Source organism: Atractosteus spatula, chromosome 2 (assembly GCF_055471065.1).
Source record: "Atractosteus spatula isolate fAtrSpa1 chromosome 2, fAtrSpa1.hap1, whole genome shotgun sequence".
NCBI classification, from domain to species: Eukaryota; Metazoa; Chordata; class Actinopteri; order Semionotiformes; family Lepisosteidae; genus Atractosteus; species Atractosteus spatula.
Genome location: NC_142707.1, coordinates 41393979 through 41412123, shown reverse-complemented (window position 1 = coordinate 41412123; position 18145 = coordinate 41393979). Strand labels below are relative to the sequence as shown.

The following is an 18145-nucleotide window of genomic DNA, read 5'->3' as shown; positions in this document are numbered from 1 at the left end:
GGTAGTCAGGGTGCAGTCCATAATCCAAAAGCTGGGAGATCCATCCAAGATTAAAATCCCCAGGAAGGGGAACCAAGACCAGGAACACAGTGAGATAAAAGCATAACGGGACCAGGCGCTCCGAGCCCTGGGCTCAGAGGTTAGGACGTCAGGGATGAAGGCCTATGCCCTCAGGCTTCCTCCATGCCTGGTGGTAGGCAGGCCTTCAGACGTCCGTCTTCCAAAGCTGAGCCAGGAACTGCGGAGACGCTAGGCTTATAAAATACAAACAAGACACACCGGGAAATAATAGAACCTAATTGATAACAGAAAAGGGTAGGAGTGCCCTCTAGAGAAGGAATGTGGAACATGACATCACCTCCTTGAGTCAATATTCAGGGTGAAAGGACTTTGCTTCATTTTCTTCTGTCTTGACCAATATTTGAAGCAGCTCAAAAACACAATGTTGCTGCCACCATGCTTGACAGCAGGAATATACCAGCGGGAATGTCCCAGATGTACCTGTTTGCATTTAGACCAGAAAGTTCCAATTTTAAAACAAAACATGTTGTCATTTGTTTGTTGTATCTCTTAAATGCTTTCTTGCAAACTTCATGTTTAATTTGAGATGAATTTACCACTCTACTAAATCACCTTCATGGAGTGATATTGTTGACTGATGGACATTACTCCCATCTCATCTAGTTACTGTTGGCCTAATGGAGATTTAACTAGTTTTGTCCTCTCTCAGCTGCTCAGTTTAGAGGGATAGCCTGATCTAGGCAGCATCTGGATGGTATGATACACCTTACACTACTTAATGATCCATTTCAGTGTACTCAGAGGTATGACCAGGCTATTTGAAATTATTTAAACCCTTCTCCTGATCTTTGCTTTCTACAATATTATCCCTGAGTTGTTTTGACAGCTATTTGTTCTTTATAATTTAATCTTTGCTTGAAATTTACTACCTGGCCGAGAGACCATTATAGAGACAGGCATATTTGTACCAAAATCATTTGAACTACTATTATTTCACAGATGGAGTTCAATAAATTATGCAACTTGACAAAGACATTTTGCACACCTAAAGTAATTTAGGTTTGCCGTAGTAATGGGGGTGAAAACAGATTTAACTTCTTTTACTCATAAAAGTTTGAACATTTGAGTTTGAAGTTTACAAAACAAAATATTGCAAAAGGGTTCAACATTATTTATTTTTCATGTTTACTTAAAAGATTAAGTGTCTGTAATCTTTCTTTGTAAATACTTATCAAAGCTTTTTTCTTTTTTATTTCAATTACAAAATACAGTAATTAGAGCAGTATTTTGTGCATTGTACTAGGCAATGTGACTATAAATCTAGACTGAGTACCACGTGGTGCTGCAGATATTCACAGTTGATCATAATTTAAAATATTTTTTGTAATACAGGGTGAAAAGTGCTGGAACCTTACAATAACTGGCAATTTTTACACAATTACACTAAACAATTATAGAATGCTAATAAGTTATTGAACTTGGGAAGCACTTTTAAGTATATAATCATTTAAGTATCTGATCCTTCTAGGTACTACTAGAATACCACTCTGATACAAGTCAGAAAGAATATGCCTTTGTTAAGATGTCCTTAATTGGCTTAGCATGTTCCCTACTGCTTAGCTGATCATTGTAATAACCTGTTCTTTCAATGAGTCAGCGTAAGACTCCTTTTTGTAATAGAATTAACATTGATGTAAACAAAGTCTCCAGCCTGCTGACACATAAGGAAAGTTAAAAAAGAAGTGTATCTAAGGAACAGCGTTTACAATACCTTGCTTTAGTTTATTTCATGACCATTACCCTAAAGACAGAAGCAAATGCATCATGGAAGGACATCCTAAACATAGACATTTTCCTTATTTGCATTTGGCTTTTTTAATGTAATTGCACATACAATAAAAATAAAAACAAAGTTACTACTTTACTCTTAGTTTTATTTACGTCTTTTTGTGAACTTTAACATAATATTCAAAACTGTTCATGTTAGTAAAAGGTAGGTGTTTCTGCATGCACAGGCTGCAAAGGAACAAGTAAAGGTGTATTACATGCTGAAAAGAGAAGAAGAGAAACACAACATTTCAGCTGTGGAGCCTCCTTTGGGTGTGAGAAAGAGAGGAAAATCAGCAACTGATAAAGCATTTTTTTAGCAAATACATATGATTAATATTTCATTTTGGCAGGAGCAGAGTAGCTAACCATGCATACTGTAGAACAAACAGCCACCTACTGTATACACTTTAACACTTTTGTATTGAAACAGAGATGAAGCAGTCCCCAAGATGGTAAAATGTATCTGAAAAGTGTCTTGATGCCAACTCCTTTAAACACGCCTGGATTTCTCCTTGGAATCCCTGGAACCTTTCTTAACCTGGTGACTGTTCTGGGGAAGAGTGGAGGAGACTAAAGTCTCTCTTTTTGTAAAGTGTAATAAAGCGGGTTATACTTTTATAACCCTAATAGGTTGTCTGAGCACAAATAATCGAAATGACCATACTCAAGCTTACTCAAGCTCAGCGCACACTGGGATTAGTGTGTGCTCCCCCCGTACTTTGGTAATAACAAGTATCTGGTCTCCAATCTTGGATTTCCTACCCCTTTTCCTCCCGGGACCTCCTCTGCTACCCCCAAAACAGTCATGGGCCACTCTGGTCTTATCATAGGCACTTCCCTGCTTAGTGAGGCATGTGTATTGGGATCTATTGGATTGAGGCAGTTGAGCAAGTGATGTGTAAATTCCACACAGCAACCTCACCAATCTAGATCTTTATCAGTTTACTCCACCCAGTAATGAGTCAGTTCCTTGCAATACAAACACCACAACCAGGGGTCCACAGCTAAGGTCCAGTCAGTTGTATGGTATTACTCTTCTAAAGGCCAACCACTACCTAATGGCATAAAGCCTTTTATATACCAAAGTTCCTTTAATCACAGTCATGTGTGAATGTATCTTGTAACCTTTCAACACTTATCCAATTAATTCATCTGCCACTGCTGCCTCACCATGGTAAAATACAGTGACAGTCTCCGTGGGAAACCACAGAAAATCATTGTAAAGCTTTTTTGTTTTGCATTAGTGGCTGATGCTTGATAGGTCAGTTTTAGCCTTGCCTAACATGCATAACTAAATGAGCCATATTTGTTGGCAGGATTATTCAGTTTGAGTCTGTTCTTGTTTTTAGGGTTTTCAGTATTTAGGATATTGCTTACATTTTTTTTCAGCTAATTGTACTGGAGTTTCTCTACTGTTCAGTGGTTCTGACCTTTAAAAATGTGTTGCATTCTTAGCCACTAGAGTCATCTATAGAACATGCCTTTGTTAATATTTATAGATGACCTATGATGATATTAGATGACTTCATGTTGTATGGACATCCTGAATCATTTTTATGAGTATTGGTCATTATTTTTATGAGTGGTCATTTTCTTGTCGTACGCTATTGTTTCTAGGGTACATTTAAGTACAGCTTTGCATTTTGTCGCACTAATGGAATCAGATACATGCTTTATTTAATTTTCCAGATGTACTGTTTAATATTCTACTATACATTTACAACATAGTAAGAAATAAAATATATATACACATTCTCCTTGACTTTAAGTATTGTATGAATGTATAAAGATCATATTAGTTAAAGTTTGAAATTAAATAAAAATAGCCATGACTATCAAGGTGTACATCACTTTGCAATTGCCTTTATGTCATTTATACATAATTTTGAGATTATGTAGAGTTGGAACTTTAAACTAAACATACAACTATGACCACTTTAGGATTAAATAATTTTCCGTATATAACAATACAAATAAAAAACACAGTATTTGAACAAACTAAAACAGATTAAAAAAGAAAAAAAGGCAGAAATAACAGGGCCCTGATGAAAAGACAAAAGAGGAGTAAGTCTCCCTGTCCTATTATTACCGATGGTAAAATAGTAACTTCATATAATTAAAAATTTGCAAATCTCCCCATAGTATTGGTAGAAAAGTGCCATTGCTTTACATATCCACATAATGTTTCTATGTGTTAATAAGATGACTTAATTTTAGTTTGCATACCTCTGATTAAACAATCAGATAACAAGGCCTTTCCTTTGACATAAACCTTTTAAATTAAGTGATACTCTGTGGAGTCTGCTTTGACAGGCTACAGCAATAACCTCTGGCTGCGGTGTATGAGACACAGAAATCAGAGTGAATTTTACACATCGATACCAGTATGTCTCTAATAAGATAGCTTACTCGAGTAAAGAAATAGAATTTTTTCTGTTTCAGTTCTTATTTTTTAGTAATCTTTTGCCCTTTACACTGCCCAATTATTACAATTAACTCAATTTAGATTACAGTTATGCATAATATTAGAACATGTGGGAGTTTGATACAAGCCATGTGGCATGTGGGTGGCACATTCTCTTCCTCTGTAAATCTACAGAGCTCTTTCATAGATTTTGCTTGTATAACATGTTGACGTAAAATGGAGAAAATTGAGGGCATAGCTGTCGGTGGTTCAGGGCTCCTTAACATGGTGTCCCATAAATAAAAGATCCCTGTGGTTTATAAATTGGGTTATTTTAAAACTTTACATTTTAAGGTGATTTCGTTTCTCCCTGCATTCTGTGCTTTTTTTTCAGTTTGATCTGAACCATCTGATGACCTCTGTGAATGTAGCCCAATGCCCCAGCCCTACCCACAAGCCTTCAGAGTCCATGGGTGTTGTAGTGGAGCACTCTCCTGTGGACAGGACCAAGGGATTCTTTGTTGACGAATCCGAACCTCTTCTGCGCTGTGACTCCACTTCAAGCAACAACTCAGCCCTCAGCAGAACAGGTTCTTTCATAACCAAAGGTATGTGAGTAACCTGTTGTTCAATACACACAATTAGAATTCCTTATCACTAAAATATTACAGAGCTCCCCATACTATTGATAGTAAACAGCTGATTGCCACTTCTTTACATATGCACATTGTTTCTAACTGACTGATTTCATAATCAAAGGTATGCAAATTAAAATACGTTTACAAATGGTGATAATGTGGAATTATATGGTTTCTTACACAGAAAACTTGAAGGTTGTTATATTTTTAAAATTCATAAAATAAAATTGCTTAAATGGCATCACCAGATTTCTGTTACTATTAATACAGTCAAACACACCAGCACTGAAATAAAGAGGAGTTCCTTTTGCCGATTCCCATAAGGAAGAATATAGTATATAGTATATATAGTAATTATACCCTTTTTTGTTTTTTACAATAACAAAGCAGCCATGATCATTGAATCATTGTATGTGATGTTTCATTAATATACTGTATACATGACAGTGGTCAGCTTATCACAGCCAATTGTGTTTAGTGTCATGCGTAAAGGGAATTCTGACTGCCTTCCAATATTGAAACTATTGAACACAGTGCTTATGACACAGAAAATCCTGATTTATTAAAGCCTTTTTGAGGTGAAGAAACCCATAATCCTGAACAATATTCTGTGCCGAGAAAATATTTTTTAATCTTCTTTTTTATATTTTTATTAGATTAATACTGATTAGCTTCCTTTGCAGTATATTCACTATGATTAATTGAGTTTTTACATAAACTACTGTAAAAAATTAAAATATTGTGAAAAGTGTGTAAATAGCATCTGGGTAAAGAAATGTATTTATAGTCCACATAGAAGTCATATTAAGCAATCTCTGTAAATTACTGAAGAGTGTTTTTTTTTAATAATGAGTAATTTCTGTTTCTAATTTTATGTTCTTAGGTTGAAATTTTAAAAATATAATGAACAAATTAGTAAAGGTGGAAAGTCCTATATGGACAAGACTAATTCAAAAATGGAGAATCAATAAAAAATTATAACTATTTGTTTTGGTTGTTGCTTTTATGTTAAGCAAGTTACATTTGTACTCATTTATACAGCTGGATATTTTACTGAAGCAATCTAAGTGAATAACCTTGATCAATAATGCAAGAGCAATGCACCACTTTGGTTTTGAACCCACGACCTTCCGGTTTAATGTCATGCCTGCTTTATCTGCAAGACACATGTGACTTGTTCAAGTCATACACATTGTGGCGGGGTGATTTTAGGAATCAAACTTTTTTCACCAGAATAATGTCTTCTGGATACTTTGTTGAAGTAAATCCATTAGCAGACTACATGTCATATAATACTGCTTGTATAACAAAATATTTAACTCATTAGTCTAGGAATTGCAGTATTTCACAAAGACATCATTGATTTTAGTATTTAGACGTCATACCAATTACCGTGTATCTATGGCATTTTTCAGTAGCAATTTTTTCTGTTGGGTTCCCAAGGAATTAGTGCCCTCTATAGGCATGTAGGGATTTTTATTTAGGTACTGAGCATGATTAACATAAAACCTCAATTATTACTACAGTACAAGCCAAACCATCTCTTTATTATGAATTCAATGTATTGCTACTTATTTTCTTTGTTATATTCAGAAGCTTAAATTTTTAATGATTAATTAATACAAAAGAGTTGGGTAAAAGTTGGGTAATGCACATTTACTTTGCTCATGCAGTCCTTTCCTATTATAAATTGAACTCAGTAACATTCATATTAATTCCATTTGTATTGTGCTTTACATGCCACATGATCCCAAACTATTTTACATATAGGAGAGGACTCTTTCATTCACCGTTTACCATCTGGGTGATATGGCATCCGTTATGTGCCAGCAGCCCCACTGTACTGCAGGGGTTTCAGTGTTCAGGTAGAGAAATTAGAAAGCACTTCACACATTGAATTAAATTAATAAGTTAACTTTAGGAAGGTCAAATTGCTTAGGCTCAAAGTATAATTTATCCAGGAGATAAGGGTTACCAACTGTACTCTTTCAAAAAGAGCATTGGCATTGACCAAGTAGTCAAGACATCAGTTTCATGCTGTATATGAAGGACAGTGGAATGTTACTGATGCATTACTGGGGCATTGGTCTGGAAAGTATGGCCAAGTGGGAAGAATGCCATCTACTGGATCACGAGCACTGCTTACAGCAGCAAACACATTTTCCTTGGGGGATTCGTATCCCAGCATTAATCAGATCAGCATGCAAAGTGATAATACAAGTGACATCACTCTCATGACACTGCACACTGTATTTTTAATCCCCCCCCCCAAAAAAAAAAAGAATTAAAAAGAATAATAGTAATAATTACTGTTCTTTTATTATAGTAATTTTCACCTCAGAAGTATAACACGATTTCTCAGCACATTATTACACTGCTTACAGTCAAAGTGTCATTTTGACTCAAATGAGTCATTAAAGACTGAGCTTCAGAGCACATTTTATTCAATTGTGTCAGCTTTTGAAGGCATTGAAAGGTGAAATTTGCACAATAGAAATGCATGTTCTGCTTTTACGTTTCTAAAAATAAAACAGTAGTAAAACAGTATTTAAAAGTTATTGAAATAAAAGATGTGTATTGAAAAAATATACATTGTTAAAGCCCTCTAGTTATAAACACACTTAATTATATTATAGTTAATTATATAATTGTAATATTATATAATTGTAAGTATTTTAATTCTTCTTTGTATTATTTTAATTATTTACTATATGGAGCAATGTTGGTGCTAACCATATTTGTACAGTCTTTACTATTAATTGTTTGCAATTTGGGCAACAATAAACTGTATCCCATTGCAGACATCGACACTGGCACTCTAGACCTGAAACATTATTCAGTAATTTTTCTTGAAGTTACATCTCAGTTCAGTGATTTTTTTAAATTCTCATATTAGTCCTTTCTGGAGAGAAAAAAAATCTTATCTTCTGCTATGCTGTAAATGTAGTCATTTTTGCGGGGCTTTATGGCACTGCTTAATCTGTTATGGTTCCATAAATGTCAATACAAGCATAGAACATATATTTAACCACAGAATGTGAAAGGGCATACATACCCATACACAGTATAAGAACAGAAGTACCAATCAGATATTCTAATGTCCATCTGTTGGGGAATATCACAAATTCATTCCATGAGTTGATCTAGTCACTTTCAAACAACAGATCGGTTGCCTGCTTTTATCTGACTGATTTTTTAACATAAAGGGATTAAGCTGTACTTTCATTATAGCAGGTGACAGTTAATATGTTCCAGTGGAAAACAAATCCAGTGGAAATAAAAAGAAACTAATGTACAGGGTTCTAAATTTCGCCACATCATAGAGTTCTTTAAATGGCAAAAGACCGATTTCAATATGGTAGCAGTACAATACTATAGGGAAAGAAAGTTTTACAGCAGTATTTTGATTGGAGGCACATTTCTAATGAGGTTTGCTGTTTAGGGAATTAACAGGATGGTGGTAACTTGTAGGACTTAGTTTTTTTTTCTTTCCCATCCTGATCTCGTGTGCATTTCTCTACCTCCAGAAAAGAAGGACACAGTGCTGCGCCAAATCCGCCTGGACCCATGTGACCTACAGCCCATCTTTGATGACATGCTGCATATTCTGAACCCGGAGGAGCTGCACATAATTGAGGAGATTCCATCAGCTGAGGACAAGCTGGATAAACTCTTTGAGATCGCTGGTGTCAAGAGCCAGGAGGCCAGCCAAAAGCTTTTAGACTCTGTGTATAGCCATCTGCCTGACCTCCTGTAGGCGCATGGCCAGAGAACTCCTGTCCTGTTCTTATCCCAAGCTGGTGAGGTTATAAAAGGCAATATTGCATGTGCAAGTACAGCCTGGAACATGTGACAGCCTGAAGGTTTTTTTTCTTGGGGCAATTACTTCTTAATGTGCACATTAAAATATACCTTGCACTTGCATCAATGTAGCTTTGACAAAGTGTTCTCCTACTGTACATTTTATTAGTGTTCTCATTCTTCAGACAAATGTAGACAAGGTCTACATTTAAATATATATGTTATTGTTTAAGACTAATGATATGTAAAATAATTTATGCACTCACTTTTAAAAATGTTTAAAATATTAAGGTACTCTGGTCAACTCTGCTTCAGTTGCCAGTGTTTCCTTGAAGTGCTGTTCACTAATGTCATATTTGTTCATTTTGTATTATCTTTTTTTTATTCTTGTAGTTTATACATGTATGTTGTACAGCGCAATGTTTCACAAAATCTGATGGGCATTCAAGATGATTACTTCTTGGGTTAATAATTTAATATAACAAAAGGTTCTCATTCAAGATACACTACTTGAATTAGACTAGCACACTTTTGCATTGTATTACTTTACTGTTCAAAAAAAGGTACACCTGATATCTTTCCTTATCACACTTCAAAAGGCATCAAGAAGTATTTAGTATTGAAATATAAAATGTTGCAGGTCAGTGTTTAAAAATGCCTGCTTCTGGTGAAGATATTGATGATACGAGTTTCATTCTGTAGAACCAGTCATACTGTATATCAAGGTAAACCAGTCTTACTCTTGAAACTATAGGAATGGTATGATGACTTGAGATATTACTGACTTCATTAATTTGCCCTCAGGGGCAAAAACAAATTACTCTTGAACTCACTGAAGAGAAATATAGATTTGCTTTCTAGCCTATTATGAGTTTATTGAAGTATGTGTGAGAAGTGTTTCTTACTGAGGATTGGTTTGCACCATATATTCTTTTAATACTTAACCCTTGTAACAGATAATGAGATTATTATTGTAACATGTTACATCAAACCAATTAAAGGTCAAACTTTTGTCATAATAGTTCTGGCGACTCCTTATACTTCATCAATGCAAATGGTATGCATGTATATATTGTGTGGAGGTTTTAAGGACCACATTAAAGAAGGAGAAGTTTTTCTATCATCCATCCTCTGTGTCAGTTTCACCAAGGAAAAATGTTTAAAAAATTTCCATTGCATATCACATCAGGGAATAGTAATAGTACTGTTCGTTTAAATTGGCTTTTCTCTGACACACTAGCAGTTTATAAGATAATTTCCATTGATATCTTGCAAGTATTTGAGAACAGTTGTATCTAGTATTTTTGTAGCCAAAACAGTTCAAAATCATGTAATTGTTACATTTATCATTACTATAAATTAATAATTTTAATAATCAAAATTTAAGAAAAATCTGTTTAGTGGTCTAAGACCCTGGATTATTTATTATGTAGTTTCAACTTTGGCATTGGTAGATGAATTTGTTAACCTTTGACCGTGCCAAAATCAGTATTTTAAGAAAAAATATCCGATTGGTTTCTGTGCAAGTGCATCACGGACCGTGTGTCAATATGCACACTTGCGGTTTTGCGCCCTTCATATGCGCGTCCCCGCTCAAGTCTGCAAGGGCTTAGGGTGTCCCATTTCTAAATTTGTGTTTCACAAGGGAGCTCACTATTGCCCTTAATGCGCCCTTCTCTGAAGTCCACATCAAACCTCGGAATTTCTTTGCGGAATGGTGACGTTTCATGTTCTAGCCTATCAAAGTGGAGAAAGTTACCACAGAGAATAAAATATTCACGTGTTAGTACCATTTAACATTTTTACAGTTTTAAAACTCTTTTACATATATTTTATGTAAAAACAAAATTTAATTAGGCTACTTTAGATTCATACTGTATTCTAGGAACAAAGTTTTGATATAAAGCTTTTATTACGTCAACCCAATTCACTGATGAACAATCGTTTACCTGTCGTGTATTTTGTACATACCTGTAGAATATTTAATATACAAATATTTCATAGTACAAAGCTTTGAGGTTTACCTTATTTAGTTTACTTTGAATGACCGAGTTATGTTCCTCTTACTGTCTTTTTTATTTACAGAGAAAGACGAGATGAAATGTATTTAGTAGTATAAAGCTTTGATTAAACCAAGATTAAGTTTAGATTACTTCGGCCATTTGAGTCGAGCCTGCTCAATATAATTGGAAACTACTTTTGTGCAGGCATAGACGAGATGAAATTCAATTTAATCAAACTGCAAGAATGAAAAAAAATATATATAAAGAAAATAACTGCCGACATGCACTTAGCCGCTGGAAGAGAACAACAACAGGAAGCATATTCACCGTGAGCTGTGAAACCAGCGGGTGACGTCAGCGAGGGTGTCCCAATAGCCTTTTAGCGGTGCCCCTCAAATACTCGCGCACTTCAAGTCCTCACTGGCTCTAAAGAGGAGGCATGTATCTGACTTTGCAAACTGTTTTTCTAAAAAGCCAACATACTATATGCATTTCTAAATGTTCCACTAAAAGGTACATCTATCATCTGTTTGTTTAAGCGGTTTACCTGGCTGATTGAAACTACTGGCTTACAAAGTCCCATTGAGACATTTGTTTTGTGATTTTTAATATAGATGTGTATGAGAAACAGACTTCAATAAATCCTTAAATGATGGCATAATGTACTAAATAGCATTCGCTGGGAAATATATGGACGGGCGTCCAATAAGGGGTGCATCCTGCCTTGAGCCCTCTGCTTGCCGGATAGGCTCCAACTCCACTGTGAACTGGAAGAAACGGATAGATGGAGAGTTGGAAAATCCACACAGATCGAAAAGCCTATTTTTTGTCCAAAATGCCAAATTTCTGTAATCATTTGTTACAGGGATCTCTAAAATGAATGTATTTCATTGCTTCATTTTTAGAAAAAAAGTACTAAAACAAACAGAATAGTACAGAAGGAAAATAGACAACATAAAGGATTTTGTACAGTATGTTTAAGTTGCAGTTACTAAACTTGACTAGTCACACTTCTGTTTAAAAAGTTTGAAAATATTCCTGCCATTAATTCATCATATACTGTCCTCACAAAGCTTAGGCCTTATTTTCAGTCATTTTGTTTATTTCAAGGCACAAAAAATTGCAAGTTAAAATATATATGAAATTAAAAGACACCACTAGCTAATTTTCTAATATTATGGCAGCAATTGAACATTTACCCATATGACAGGTGTCTTAGTCATGTATGATTTTAACTTGTAAGGAATTTATAAATTATTTTACAGAGTAAATTAACTATATTATAAGAATTTTTTAATTCTTCTAGGAGTTCAAATTGCTTTGTAAGTTTGACCTTTATAAGTTTGGCTTTGACAGAAGTACAATTACAGTACTGTGCCTGTGTACTGCAACACAAAAGAGTTAGCCTCATAGTGTTGCTGCCTCTTCAGAACAGGAAGTGTTTTATTTGCATACCACTGATGGCAGGTAATAGAATTGAAACCATATGTAAAAAACATTTTACTTACATCTTTAATAATAATAGGCCATACAGTGGATATAAAAAGTCTACACACCCTTATTGAAATTGTAGGTTTTTCTGATGTAAAGCCAGAAATCAAGATAAATCATGTCAGACATTTTCCATCCTAATAATAATAATAATAATTGCTTACACTTATATAGCGTTTTTCTGGACACTCCACTCAAAAAGCTTTACGTGTAATGGGGACTCCCCTCCACCACCATCAATGTGCAGTATCCAAAGCCATTCCTTGGTTGACTTGGATGTGTTGTTTGGGTCGTTATCATGTTGGAAGGTGAAATTCTTCTTCATCTTCAGCTTTCTGACAGAGGCCAGCAGGTTTTGTGCCAAAATATCTGATATTTGGAGCTAGTCATTATCCCTTCTATCTTGACTAGATCCCCTGTCCCATCTGAAGAGAAGCAGCCCCAAAACATGATGCTTCCACCACCATGCTTCACAGAAGCATGGTGTTCTTTGGATGATGAGCTGTGTTGTCTTTGCACCAAAGATATCTTTTAGAATTAAGGCCAAAAAGTTCACTCTTTTTTTGCAAAATTTAGACCGGTTTGGATGTTCTTTTTTTTGTGAGAAATGGCTTCCATCTTGCCACCCTACCCCGTAACCCAGATGTGTGCAGAATACGGGAGATTGTTATCACATGCAAGGAGTGACAAGTACCTGCCAGAAATTCCTGCAGCTCCTTTAATGTTGCTGTAGGCCTCTTGGTAGCCTCCCTGATAAGATTTCTCCTTGTCCTGGAGGGTCATCCTGATCTTGTCAATGTCCCTGTGGTGCCACATTTTCTCCACTTATTGATGATAGTCTTCACAGTGCTCCATGGTACATCCAAAGCCTTTGATATTCTTTTATACCCCTCTCCTGATCGGTACCTTTCAACAATAAGATCCCGTAGATGTTTTGTTAGCTACTTGCGGACCATGGCTATCCCAGTAGGATGCAACCACAAAAGTATCAAGAAATCCTACAGGAACAGCTGATTTTTATTTGGGGTTAATCAGAATCACTTTCATTGATGGCAGGTGTATGCTACTTATCTTTGGACATGATTTTGAATGTGATTGGTTAACTCTGAACACAGCTACAGCCCCCATTATAAAAGGGTGTGCACACTTATGCAACCAGGGTGTTGTAGGGTTTTTAATTTCAATTATTTTTCCTAATAATTATCTATTTGTTTTTCTCTTGAATTTTGTTGGTTGCAAGGTCACATTAAAGATGGAAACATAACTGACATGATTTATCTTGATTTCTGGCTTTACATCAGAAAAACCTGCAATTTCAATAAGAGTGTGTAGACTTTTTATATCCACTGTAGATTCTAAAAACATAAAACATATCATCCTCCCAATTCAGTAAGTACACTTGATTGCTTCCCTCATAGCCCCTGGGAAATTTCAAGCAAGTTTTTAGAGTTCATTCTTAGCAGTTAGATTGTTTAACAAAAAGACATGCCCCTGGCACTTGTTCTTAGGTAGTTATTTTTCCCAAGAAAACATTTTTTCTTTGAGTCAGCACTCATTACTAGTTAGGGTGTGATTGTCATGAGCTTCAAGCCCAGGTGGTTGCTCAGAAAGCTCATCAACTGTTACCGGAAAAGAGTCAGAATGTATGTGTTGCCCTTGTTACAGGGAGTGGTACTGTTAATAAATAGAGCAATTCATGAAGACGGACTGCTTCCTCTCCTGTTCACAGCCCTCCTCGAATTTTTTCCCAGTCTTGTTAATATGAGGTCAGTCAGATGGTGCAAAATTAAGCATTCAAAAATCACAGCTAAAATCAAAGTCAATTCAAATATGTGAAAAAATAAAACCTATATCCCATGAGATGCGGTTGATGCCTTCGGTGTAATGAATTATCTGTAATGAATCAATTAATTATCTGTGCCCTGAGTGCAGTAGGCTTTCTGGGTGGGTATCAGTAAATAAGGCACTCTCAGCATAGCTGACAGCAACATTCTTTGGACTAGAAAACACTCTTGGTATTTGTAAAGAAGAGACCTGAAAGCCAGCTTTTCTCCAAGAAATTCTGTAATGAACCACAGTAATGGTGGAAAAAGGGGAGGGGAATTGGAAGAATCCTGGCAGTGGGAGTATAAAACAAAGTAGGATCCCATTGGATGGTTATGATACACATGCTCAGGATCTGGGCAGTGATCAGGCAATGACAATTGGTACTGGATGCATTTCAAAACTAAATAGAGTTGAATTGTTTAAAGGTTTTGTGACTGTAGGGCTCAATTGGAAAGTACAGTACTAATGATGATGTTGATATCCTTAATGTGCGGAAATATGTTAAGAAATTAGACCTATTAAATAAGGCTACAATGTGCAATAAACCAAGAAAAGGAAATGATGAAGATAAAAGTCTGTTAATACTGATTTATTAAATGTAATTTGCATTTTACTCTCCTGACCAGATCAGACATTGATCAGTTATATACACCTCATAGCAAAAGTATAGAAAAAAATATTCATCTGTTAGCTACATTCCAAACCTCCATATAAGTTTTTCCTCATTTAATGCTCGTCCATCCTCACTCAAAGTATCACAATGGAAACAATACAATCGCCATAATAATGTAGATTCATTATTGTGTGCCAAATAATTTTATTTAGATTTCTGAGTTGCTACTTTAAAATGACTCAGAGGTTTTCTGACAAATCTGACACTTAAGCTTCTCTGAATTTCTGGATGCCTTTGATCCTGCAGGGTTGTCATGAAGACAAACATCTCTCCTCTAGGTGGTCTTAACTCTTCTGTGAGGCACTGTTGGACTTGCAAAATGGCAAAGGGTTCTTTCTACAGTGTGTTAGAGGACTGACAATAACCAAAAATATTCTTTACAAAGAAAATATTCTTATTTGTGGACTTATCAGTTGACTTTTGAAAAGAATGCTAAAAAACAAAAATGCAGTTCTTTATTGGCATGTTTTCTCTTTCAAAAGAATATGATTATTAGTTCAAAATAGCTTAGAGTTCACATAGTGCTTTGCAAAGGTATTTATAAGTTTTAATTTGTAAAATTACAAAATTCTGTGAACATATTTTAAGCTTAAATTGTTATTCAAAACCTGAATGCTCAAACTCTTTTAAGGGTATGATAGGTCACAGTAAATGTCAGGATTTTTTTAAAATTAAAGTACAGTATGTTGATAAGTATTCTTAAGTATTCTGACCTGTGAGTTTAATTATCAGTTTTGCCAGCAACTGCAGCTCAAATCTTTTTGGGTCAGTATGCCAACTTTGCACACCTGCTGGGTGAAATATTTGCTATTTCCTCTTGTCAAATGTGCTACGGATGTCAGAAAGGGAAAAAAAGTCCCTATGCATAGCAGCAAAACAGGGGGGTTAGCCCAGGTTCAAGAGGTTAGACGATGTTGGGTAGAAACCTATGCCCTCAGGCCATGGAGGAGATGACCTGGTGCTAGGCGGGTCTCAGGACATCCGTACCCTCAATGCTGAGCCAGGAGCAGAGGAGACACAGGAAGTTAATAGGCTACACAACAAGACACACCGGAAAGACATGAATAATCACAGGGAACTAGGAACAGGACAGAAGTAGAGCTCCCTCTAGGTGTACAGGGTGTGACAGTTAGGCTCTGTCAGGTTGCATAGGAATCTCTTACAGACAGCAGCTTTCCATAGATCCCCAATAGGATTCAAGGGAGAACGTTGACTGTGCCACTCAAGGATTTTCACTTCTTATTCAATTTCGCATTCTTAAACTACTCCAGTGTAACTTTTGCCTTGTGCTTTGAAATTTTGTCAAAGGTTTGGAGCCAGTACTGTGTTCCATCTACAGTATGTTCTCATCTGTTTTGAGAAGCTTCCCAATCCTGAGCATTTAGACAAAAAAGTTATAATTTATTCATAATGTCTGACAACAAAATATTTTGCCTTGTTTGCAATACGAATTAGGTGCTTTGTTGCAAACCCCACGTGGGATTTGAGATTGATATGTTTTAGTTCCATATATGCAACATTGTGGAGGTCCATACATGCAACAGGGATATTGTTCATCCAGGGACATTTTCTCCCATCTTAGTCACTGATCTCTGTAACTCTTTCAAAGACACTGGCTTTCCGGCATCCTGTCCAAATTTCCCATTGGCCCTTATCAATCATGGCCTCTTAATAATCCCCATCTTTGAATTGGCTTCATCACTATGTTATCCTTCCCACTAATAGCTGATGTGTGGTGAGCGTTCTGGTGTACTATTGCTGCCGTTGCATCATCCAGGTGGGGGCTGCACATTGGTGGTGGTGGAGGGGAGTCCCCATTACCTGTAAAGCGCTTTGAGTGGAGTGTCTAGAAAAGCGCTATATAAGTGTGAGGAATTATTCATTATTATTATTATTCCTCATCAGATTCCTTCTTGCCTATCTGCTCAGTTTTTAGGGACAACCTAATTTAGGCATTGCCTGGGAGCCTTTCGCTTGTTAATGACTGACTTCTGATCTGTGCCTTCGTATAACTTTATCCCTGAGTTTCTTTGAAATCACCTGAAATTCACTACCTAGCTAAGGGATCTACAGTACAAAGAGAGGTGTATATATTCTGAAATCATGTTAACCGCTATTACTGCACACATACAGAGCCTACTTAACTGTAATTGTGCATTTTCCTTTTTTATTTCATGTTAATTATACATTTGATTTTTTTTTCTTTGAATACGTAGAGTTGGTTGTGTATTTGAGGATTTTGTGTATTAAGTGAGTTGCAAAAGTAACATAGCCCCAACCCTCCGTTGAAATCTAGAGAGTGTCAAATCACAGCAGGGACATGGAGAGTCACAAACCTGTATATAACCAATATTAATTGCTATTTCAAAGTCTCTTTGATAGATTGATAGAAACTAAGCAAGGTTCAGAATAATTTTACAAGACATTGTATAACTAAAGTATATATTGCACAAACACAAGATGGCCTGAAGCAATTGAAGTACACAATAAAGAACTTTATTAATGTACTAAAATAAATATTTGTCTTTCACATTCTGGCACTGTGTTTTGCCTTCCTTGCAACAAGTGATTTGTGTCTTCAATAGAAAATAATATAAAACTATTAAAGGAACCAGATGAGGATATACAGTTCACCAGACACACTTCTAAATGAGAATATAGCACTTTTATATTTTATATCACACTCACTTCTTATTTACCTTGCACTTTTCTAATTTCTATGTCAATAATTGTAAATCTGTGTTATTTGTGTTGTACAGTACTGTACATTTGTGGAATTATACAATTCCTTATGAATATCATATTCCTTATATGTATGAATAACATTGTAATAAAAATAAAATACAATTCTTTTTTATATTAATAATATTTTTTATTAAAAAAATAAATAAAAATGTAAAGAGATAAAATAGAAATACTATCAATAACTCCACTGAAGAGGAAAAAAAAGTATCTTGTTCATTCTTCTGGGTTTTACAGAATCAAAGTCAAAGGCATCATTTCAGTAGCTGATATCTTGATGTGTCAGCTCTTTGAAGACAGATTAAAGTACATAAAAACGAAAAAAAAACTAGAGGAATTATATAAATGATCTAATAACTTGTATAATACAAGAGAGTAATTAATATACTCTATACAGTGTATTTTATATGAATATGTAGTATAATTAACTCTATACTCTATAATTTATATACAGAGTACTGTATAGAAATTACTCAAATGGGTATTGTGAATCTTTATGTCTCCATGATCACAGCAAAGGTCATTATCTTTTATTTTAGAGAACTTTCTGCTCCAAATGCTTTCTATTGTTTATCTGTCATTTTTCCTGGCATACCCAGTAGTTGGTCTGTGTACACTTTAGAAAGTCCCTTGATTGCAAGACTGGTTCAGCAAGAAAGTGAATGGCAAAGATTTCTGGAATACCAGTAAATGGCTCTGAATACAACAGTCATAC

General features: G+C 35.5%; 1 protein-coding gene across 1 annotated transcript in view; it reads left to right on the top strand.

Moving 5' to 3' along the window:
* tnfrsf21 (tumor necrosis factor receptor superfamily, member 21) overlaps nucleotides 1–9713 on the top strand; it is a 30705-nt gene extending 20992 nt beyond the window's left edge. Inside the window, exons 5-6 of the mRNA XM_088939206.1 lie at nucleotides 4650–4863; nucleotides 8421–9713. Coding sequence (XP_088795332.1) covers nucleotides 4650–4863; nucleotides 8421–8650 — 444 coding nt within the window. The 3' untranslated portion in view covers nucleotides 8651–9713. The remainder of the gene's footprint in view (nucleotides 1–4649; nucleotides 4864–8420) is intronic.
* The last annotated feature ends 8432 nt before the right edge of the window (nucleotides 9714–18145 follow it).